The 9,915-nt window shown below is 33.9% G+C and overlaps 1 protein-coding gene across 2 annotated transcripts; it reads left to right on the top strand.

The window, feature by feature from the left end:
• Positions 1 to 2,162: 2,162 nt before the first annotated feature.
• LOC104888246 (probable pectinesterase/pectinesterase inhibitor 61) lies at positions 2,163 to 8,713 on the top strand. Of its 2 annotated transcripts, none has more exons than XM_010673148.4 (4): positions 2,163 to 2,823; positions 4,011 to 4,471; positions 5,561 to 5,700; positions 7,904 to 8,713. In XM_010673148.4, exons 1-4 carry the CDS (start codon positions 2,344 to 2,346, stop codon positions 8,599 to 8,601), a joined length of 1,779 nt encoding a protein of 592 aa, XP_010671450.2. In that variant the 5' UTR covers positions 2,163 to 2,343; the 3' UTR covers positions 8,602 to 8,713. The 2 variants fall into 2 exon arrangements, with proteins under 2 accessions (XP_010671450.2, XP_010671449.2); XM_010673147.4 differs by having other exon boundaries at positions 2,165 to 2,895; positions 4,035 to 4,471.
• The last annotated feature ends 1,202 nt before the right edge of the window (positions 8,714 to 9,915 follow it).

Genomic DNA, 9,915 nt, shown 5'->3' with positions numbered 1-9,915 from the left:
GATTCTAGAGTCTTTTATTTGTATATTGATTAATATAATTAATTCGATCATTATTGATATTAATTTTCTTTAGTTTTACCATTATTTAAGAGCTAATTATACAATAAATTTCCCTACGTAAAATCGATCCTGACTTACCCCTACATAGTACTTAAAAGGTTAGTTAAGTTATTTATTTTTGTTAAGGGTACGACACGCCTATCAAATTCTATAAAACTATTCATTTGACTCCACCATAAACCAACCATCGGCTTTTATTAATGCTACAATATTACAAGTTCGTCCTTATTAATATTTCATAAGTTTGAGAGGACACCGAATATGCGGGTGGTGGAAGAAAAACTATTGATGGTTGATTCTTACTTATTCCTTATTTTTTTGACTCCTAGCCAGCAGATTTTGTAACTATGTAGAATAAAGTAATTGGATTGAGCTTTTCCAACACCTAAAAAAATTGCTATTATTTCGGTTTTTGGCTAAATTGAAAACAATGGCTTGATTCATATATGTGTAAGAATCTTTTGATAAATGTGTGTAAAATTTAGCTATTCATATTTCATGAATCATGATGAAGTAATTGATCGACACAAATAGTAGATTTGTCCTCTATATTAGCTGTTACTTCACTTTCGACTCTCGCCGACATAAATGACTATAATTTTATTCTACTTTCCTTGTTTCCCTTTTCTCCTCTTCTTTTTGTAAACCTTATTGCATTATTGAATGCTTTATCAATTTTATTAAAGCAACAAATCTGGATGCCAAAAAGTTAGGAAACAAGGAGAGTTGAGCACAATGTATTACTTGGAAAAATTACTATTATGTATTAGGGTCTATTCTCTTTGTCGTAAAATAGCTTAACTGAATTGAACTGAACTGAATAGTGATATGTGAGAGTAAAAGTATTGTGCAGAGTGAATTGAACTGAACTGAAAATAAGTTGGGAAAAACAGACCCTTAGTATTTTGTATAATGTTAATTGCTAATGTTCTTTGATAGATAATTGCTATCAGTATATTGTAGTATGTAGATAGGTAATGTTCTTTTTAAAAGAATAGATACGTAATATTGACTGTTGTAACTATTATTGTAAAGTAATTTTAATACGACTGGAGCTCGAATGTACGTAAGTATAATAAGTCAAATTGAGCCATCTCAAATTTAGGCTCGATTGACTTATTACCCCCCTTAAAAATTAGGAAGATTGTGTTTAAGAGAAGCTAAAGGGAAAAGTTACTATTTGTCACGAGCAGAATATTACAGGAACCGATGGGATTCGCGGTCTCGGTCAACTTTTGAATTGTCCTAAAAATTAAGGTTGAAAATGTAATTTTTTTTAAAAAAAATAAAATAGCTTAATTTATATTTGACCCTCTCTAAAATTTCAATTTATATTTTTGACCCGCTCTAAAATAGTTTTCTGGTTTCGCCTCTGCTATTCGTATTTCGTTATGGTTAAATTAGAATCATGTGATCATAGCTAGGTTAGATGTTCGAGTAGTTTTTCAGAATGAAGGCTAATCATAATGCAGTCCTAATAACTCACAGGCTCACAAGTCACAGCTACTAGAAGAAGTAAAGAAACGTTATTAAACCCTCTTCCACAAGCAGATACTACTCCTTTGTCATGCTTTCATCATCTACCTTTACAAAATCTATAATACCTCAATTCTATTCCTATTAAAGAAAATGAAATAACATAAAACTCTCAAGACTCAAGTGTCAATATTCTTGTACTATGATAGTATAGATTAAGACTAATTGTACTGATCATTAGGATGAAGATTTCCTAGTTTTGTAACTCCAATGGAAAAAAACAAAAAATTAAAAGGCAATTATTGCTCGATGTCAAATTTATAAACACATAAAATACATGTATTTCTACTAGCATCATAGCATGATCACAATGATGTTATCTCTTAGTATACCGACATGTACGTGTAGTATAGTAATATACTAATATACAGATCTTAACATTGAATAGTCTGACCTGCAAACTTAACTGGTTGTATCTATGCTATATGTCAGACAATAAAATCATTCATATTACCAACTTAAAAATATAAAATTAATATTATATTCATCCTAAATTCTTATCCATGGTTTTGAGAATACAACTAACAAACACACTTAATAAACACCACCTTGCATTGTACATTGCATTCCCCACTCTTTTCCATTTCTTCTCCTAGTAGATAAGAGAAGTAACTTAAGTTAGTTAGAGCACTTTCTTAAGACAAGACTTAACACCCACCTCCTAGCTCCCCCCAAACTCTTCTTATTATTAATCCCTCTCTTCCCCCCAACTCATAATCCCACACTCACTCACACCACACCTACAATATGAGTCAAAACTACGGCCGCCTAACCCCCACCCTATCCACCCGAACCACCACCCTCGACGACCCGCCTGGCCCGAAATCCAAAGCCCGAACCCGACGCATCCTACTCCTCCTCCTAGTCGGGGCCCTCTTGATCGCCGCGGCCGCCTTCGGAATCCCAGCTGCCGCCCGGTCACTAGCACGCGAGCCCGAACACAAGCCCGGCCCGACAAGGGTGATTCGGGAAGCGTGCGGGCTGACCCGGTACCCGGAACTTTGCCTGTCCACGCTGGCGGAGTTTCCGGGATCGGTGGCGGCGTTGCAGCCACGTGAGGTGGCCCACATTACGGTGAACATGACGTTGCGCAAGTTTGGTACGGCGTTTTCGGCTTCGACGGAAATAAGGAACTGGGAGATGGACACGTGGTCGAGGTCGGCGTACGAGGATTGTTTGGAGCTGTTGGAGGATTCTGTTGACCTTCTTGCACGCTCGCTGCTATCTGTCTCTCAAACGACGACGTCGTCATCGTCGGTGGAGGAGGAGAGTGTTAGTGATGATGGTAGTAATAACCAGGTGAGTTGTAGCAGTAGTGTAGTAATACTATAATAGTTTTTTGGTCTTACTACAAGGAATTTCCTACCGTCTTTGATGAGTGGACCAATTTCCTCCGAGAGTTTGCATGGGTACCATAAAGGGTAAAATCTCTTCCCGTTGAGATTTTTTCCATACCCAATACTTGAACCTGAAACCTTGATTAAGGAGCGAGATACCATTAATTACTCACGCCAACCCTAATTAATAGTAGTACTATAATAATAAGAGTATAACTACCGACATCAATCATGGGGTTAGTTTTTACTATCACTAATTCTACTTCATTAACATTAATGCCAGTTTTTACTATCACTAATTTTACTTCATTAATATTAATGCCGTTTTAGATTATAATGTACGTGGAATTTCAGCCTCTAGTGTCGGAAATTAGTATTGCCTGCTTTTGGATGATGAAAGTAATTCATACTCTTATTACTAAGTTTTGATGTCAAATTTGACTGTTATGTTGGTTTCTAGTTGTATGAGTTATGCTGACCTGTTTTTGAAATGATACATATTAAAACGAGTTACTAATGGTTCAACCGAAAAATAGTAGATATTTTGTTTACAATTAGTTAATAACACCTCTGACATTTGTGAATGCAGAATTTTGATCATGAAAATTTCTAATTACAAATAACTAAAAAAGTTTGAAAATTGTTTATGAAAGATATATAAGCCAAATCATTACCTTAGGTCTATATATTAGATCTTTTTTCTAACGATTAGGGTTTGTATAAATGTCTAATTAATTATATGCAAACAAAAGATGTCTTTAATCCTTGTTTTGATCTCCCATTGAACATCAAAGGTGTACGTGCATAATGTTTATAATAATTTGTACAAGTGTAGAGAATAATTGCGTTAACCTAATTAGGTTAACCTGTTATTTAATTTATATATAATGTTTACAATACAGGCCTACAATCATAAAAAATCATACTAACCTTTTACATATAGTGTTACTCAAATATAATTAATAAGGTACTGTATTAACTTTAATAATATATCTTTATATACAAAAAATGTCTTTTTCATTTCTATTTTGATTTCCTTCCTCGAAATGTAAAAAAATGGTAACTAATTAATTTTAGAGCACCACTTATTTTGGAAAGCAGGGAGGGTCCCACCAAGATGTGGTGACATGGCTAAGTGGGGCAATGACAAACCAAGACACGTGTACGGATGGATTTAATCACTTAAGTGGGACCGTCAAGAATCAAATGGTCCAAAGCCTTCAAGATTTATCTGAGTTGGTTAGCAACTGTTTAGCTATATATGCAGCTTGTCATAAACTTGATGACTTTTCAAGGACTCCAATTCAAAATCGAAAGTTACTAGGATTCGAACACAAGTTTAACTCGACAAATCATGAGTTTCCTAAGTGGATGACCAGATCCGAAAGAGTTCTTTTGGGTACTCCAACCCAAGTTATACAAGCGGATATTATTGTAGCACAAGATGGGTCGGGTACTGTTAAGACTATTACCGAGGCTATCAAAAAAGCTCCCCAAAATAGTGCACGTCGTACTATCATCGTTGTCAAGGCTGGGACGTAAGTTTTCTTGTTCTTCTTTTACTATAGCTTTTTTTTTGGAATGGGTACCTATTTTGAGACAAGTCAATATTTGTGTTAAGTATACTTATGTCTATTTACTTCTTTTAGAAAATAAAGTATGCTTATGTTATCATGTACTTCTTTTTGGAAGTACTTGTGTGTATAATTAGAGCTAGGTTTATTTGGCCGTGTCAAGCCACAAGCCTTGTGAGTTGTGATGCATCAGTTCGAGCTTGACACGAACCAAAAAAAAAAGTCGTGTCATGGACTCGTGGCGAGTCTTTGTCAATGATATAAACGTTTTGGACACCATCTAACAAAACTTTCACCAATTAAACTAGTTGACAACGTTACGTACATTCACTGATCTTTAAATTCTATAAAAATATATTAAAAATGTTACTTTAGTAATTACCAATTATAACTGATTGGCAAATCTATGGTACTGTATCATTGGATAAAAACGAAGACAAATACTAGCAGTATATGATATGATTAAAGTTAAACTCTTTTATTTTTATTATATTATTAATCCTATTTTTTTGGGTGCAATGCCTATATGGCAATATATATCATATATGCAATTGTGAAGAATGACAGTAGTGAGTAGTACTTTAAATTGTTTTCGTAGTTCATATGGATAAAAAACAATAATGAGTAGTGACGCCGAGTTCCAAAGAGAGATTGACTTGAAAAAGAAGGAAATCATGAATTAAATTAGGAAAATGACTATCGCCTCCCATTTCTCACGTCAATAGTTTGGTACTTCGATAGCTTTTAATTGTAGGTGTCGGTATTAGATTTGCTTTTGATCTACTGTTGCTTCTAATTAGTGCTTTAAAATTCTTTGGCCTTTACTAGTTGAACCGAAGGAATCTACTAATTAGCAAGTCCAACCTTTGCAGTTATTAGTTGACCTATTTTTTATACTTTGTACTGATTTCATGATTTATATGGATTAAAAAAAAATAGTTAACTTATTTTTCTTTTCAAAAATTTACTATTAGTTAACCCATTTCATTTTTAGCCACTTTTTTGAGATCTATATTTTGTTTTGCGATAATTAATCAAATTATATTGTTTTAGATATGAAGAAGATAACTTGAAAGTTGGACGAAAGAAAACCAACTTGTGGTTTTTAGGTGAAGGCAAGGGTCGAACTGTAATAACTGGGAAAAAAAGTGTGGGTCAGGATCAAATTTCCACGTTTCACACCGCTGCATTTGGTAAGCTTCTTATACTACATCCGTATTTTTTAGTTGCAACATTTGCTTTTGTGACACTATTTATGAATCAATTTTGTTAAACTATTTCGCATTATTATATAAGAAAAAATATAGTCAAGTGTCTCAATGCGAGTATTCCAAATATCGAATTGTTATAATTTTTACTTACACCCAATAAGAAATATTAACATTCAAAGAAGTGTATCAATAAACGTGAAAAAGCAAATGATGCAACTAATAAAATAAAGAGGTAGTAGTTATTAATCAAATTACCATATACCCTTGTACTATTTTACACAATTAGGTGTTAAGTTCATAATTTTTACTCGTTTCTTTTGCTCTCATTCGTTAGTTTTTTGCTTCACTTCAACTCCCTCTGTTTTTAGTTTGTTATATTGTGTTATGCACAACAATTTAGGCAATGTCACTTTTAAGTTTTTTGAAGGGTACTTTTTGACCCATTTATGTAAAATAATGTGAAAAAGTGAGAAATCAGTACTTTTTGATGGAAAAAAAAACAAATATAGTAATATAACTTTATAATGAGCCAAAACAAAAGTTTAAACAATGTAACAATTAAAAAGAAACAACCATTTAAGAAAAATGAAACTGATAAAAGAGTTTGTCTTGTAAGAAACCGCCTATTTTTAAATTAAAATTAGGCAATGGTAAGCCCAATAGTGATTAAGTTAATTTCTTTCGATGATTAGTCTAATCTATTTAGTGACTAGGTCTACTTTTATATTAAAATTAAACCGTCTCTTTTTAATAATTTTTGTTGATAAAAACACAAATGAAGTAGTAGGTGTATCACTTTTGAGATATTTTTGATAATGTTAAACTCTACTCTGTGCACCCTCTTCCAGTCTTCCTCGATCATTGTACAAAACTGTCTCATTATATAAGAATTGACAGATTATGAACTCCACAAAATTATTTTGTGGCTATAAATAATAATACTGAGTCATATATTTCAGCCTTTACGTTAAAACCAAGTGTAAAAATGCAAATACAGGTCCCTTTGTCGAACGAATTCGACATAGTTGGGCCTATAAAAATTTGATTCCTGTCTATGTGTAATTTGCTTTATAGTATAGTCCTGTGGGTCTTATAAACCCACTAAACATCTCATCCTAGATTCCAAAGGACAGAAATACCTCAAACTAATTGGTCAGTGATTGCAGTATTCACGCTATTGTACATTTGTACTGAAGCCCGAAAATGACATTTCCCCAATCTCCACTACATATTGGTCCAAGTCTGGATTTGTATTCCTGGTTTCATAATTACTTAAAATCGTCTTAAAAAAAGTTGAAATTGTATTTATAATCTTTTCTTTCGTTTTTCCTAAACAACCATTCCTACCACCATCCACCCCTTGCCACCACCACCCCCATTGACACAACCACCCACTAGTAGCCCGCACCCCACCTGTAGCCCTCACCCTCGTGTAAACCACCATGAGCAATCCGCAAAAACAAAAAATAATTTAGCCTCGTCCATGGCAGAAACATCTGGCCTGGAGGTTTCCGTCATGGTAGAAATGTCTGGCCTGGACGTTTCCACCACGGCGGAAAACGTCTAAAGCAGATGTTTCCATCATGGCGGAAATGTCCAGGCCAGGCGTTTCTGTCATGGACAAGGCTAAATTTTTTTTGGATTTTTCGGTGGTTGTGGAAGATTTAGTTGGTGGTGTGCGTGGCCTCAGTGGTGGTTTTGATGGTGGTTATGAGGATGGAGGTGGTGGTCTTGAAAAAGAAAAGAAAAAAGGGAAGGAAATAGTTAGAAATGTTTGGTGGGACTGGAGCGATTTTATGTAATTTTGGGCGATGTTTAAACAATTTCCGTCCAAGTTTCTCATTATATGGAATATATATGTACTACTCTCTCGTAACCTTATATACTTATACTTCCTCCATCCTTTTTTACTTGTACTTTTAAACATTGGCACAAGAAATTGGAGAGGAGAGATATTTTTGCTAAGAAAGAGAAATAGAGAATACGGTTGCCAAAAATCGATTTAGTATAATTGTACAATTAAGTATCATTTGCAATTTCCCAAAATGAAAAATTGGGGCATGTAAAAATAAATAAATAGAGGAAGTATCATATATAGCGAGGTTGTAAAATAAAACCAAGATATGATTACTTTTATTTCTCTCTACATAGTGTATTAATGTTCAATTACATTGTTATGTTGTAGCTGCTACTGGCACTGGGTTTGTAGTTCGAGACATTACATTCGTAAACGAGGCTGGGCCACAAAACAACCAAGCTGTAGCCCTTCGTGTAGGCGCAGACCATGCTGTTGTCTATCGTTGTGAGATAAAAGGATACCAAGACACTCTCTATGTACACTCGCAACGTCAATTTTATAGGGAGTGTGATATATATGGAACAGTAGATTTCATATTCGGCAATGCAGCTGTTGTGTTCCAAAATTGTACTATGTGGGCTCGTAAACCTATGGCCCAACAAAAGATCACTATTACGGCCCAAAATCGCAAGGATCCGAATCAAAACACGGGCATGTCGATCCATGCTTGCCAAGCCCGACCCACCCTGGACCTTGAGGCCAACAAATCCAGCTTTCCAACATTTTTGGGCCGACCATGGAAAATGTTTTCTAGAGTTGTGTACATGGAGTCTTACTTGGGTGATCACATTGATCCAACAGGATGGATAGAGTGGAATGCAACATCTCCCTTAGATAAGTTGTACTATGGTGAGTATAGCAATGTTGGGCCACGGGCCGACACATCGCAACGGGTCAAGTGGTCCAATTTACATGTGAACATGTCTAGGGAAGATGCAGAAAAATTTACTGTGGCCCAATTTATATTTGGCCAAGAGTGGATAACTACAACTGGAGTTTCATATCAATCAGGATTATCAGCTTAATGATATAGTTTACCCATGTGTAATTGTGAATTGTAAACAGTAACGGATCCCCAAAAAAAATTAGTGGGGTCAAAGCATAATTATTAAATTTTATTGGGGTTAAATGATCAAATTTTCAGGATAATTTTCAAAAAATTAGTGACCCCACTTGTACTTAAGTGGATCCGTCCCTGATTGTAAAGTGACCCCCCAAAATTAACAAAAAAAAGGTGTTGAGATCCTCTAGAGTTTCAAAATAACTCTACACGGTAGAGTTCGTTAAATATCAGCCGTTGATTAAGAAATCAAAGGCTTGTATTTTCTTTCCCAAAAATCCCCCTATCTTTCCCCGGAATATCCTGCCTATATCTTTTCCTTTCCCACTAATTATGGAGCCCTTGATTTTATAATATATGGTCAGGATTCAACTCTACTTTGTAGAGTTTTCATAAAACAATATGTCTTGGTGTCTTCTAATATATTCACTTCGTTCTTCAAAGATCTTTCTATTTTCATTTTTCATGTTTTGTATGATTAATAATTTTAATTATATATTAGTAAAAAGAATAAAATTTTTGATATTCTTGATGTACACATTAGACGATTCAAAATAACCCTACTTGATTATGTTTTTTCTTATATATTGAAAAAAATATTAGAAGATTCTCTTTACTTTTGAATAGTGCGTGTCAAATATGCATATGGGAAAATCTTTGAAGAACGGAGGAAGTACATACATTACCATTATACTAGTAAGTATTAATTACTAATGCACACAAAGAAAAAGATTACATAAGAAATTATCACAACTTATTAAAGTTACCCTTATGATAAACCTGCTTATAAAGGAAGTTTCTACAAACTTTCTAAACTTTAATTTTGGTTACTAATAACTTGTCCAATTAAATAATTTGTGTGAGATCGTTTGACATAAGACTCTATACAAATATATTATAAAAGAATTCATATCAAAGGAACGGTGTCATATAGCTATCCAATGTATTTGCTATGTGTCACTCTTCTCAAACTTTTAATACACATGTTTATCATCACATTTAAAAGTATTAACAATATATAGTTACTAGGAATTGTACACATGAGCATTAACATGACATGTGAGAGTTTAACCATCAATCAATTGCAATTTCAATGTTTAATGTTTCAAAGTAAAACATAATAAAGCCTTACAAGTTATAATTATTTGTAACTATGAAGACGTAGACAAGCCTTTTGATCTCTAAAATATTTATTATGGTAATAACATTCTCTTACCCGAATTCCATTGAGATCGTTGTTTTTATCCCCAATTCTTTAGAAGTTTTTTTTTAAAAAAAT

This window comes from Beta vulgaris, chromosome 3 (assembly GCF_026745355.1).
Source record: "Beta vulgaris subsp. vulgaris cultivar EL10 chromosome 3, EL10.2, whole genome shotgun sequence".
NCBI lineage: Eukaryota > Viridiplantae > Streptophyta > Magnoliopsida > Caryophyllales > Amaranthaceae > Beta > Beta vulgaris.
Note: the sequence above shows the minus strand (reverse complement) of the source record. Positions and strands in the feature narration are given on the sequence as shown.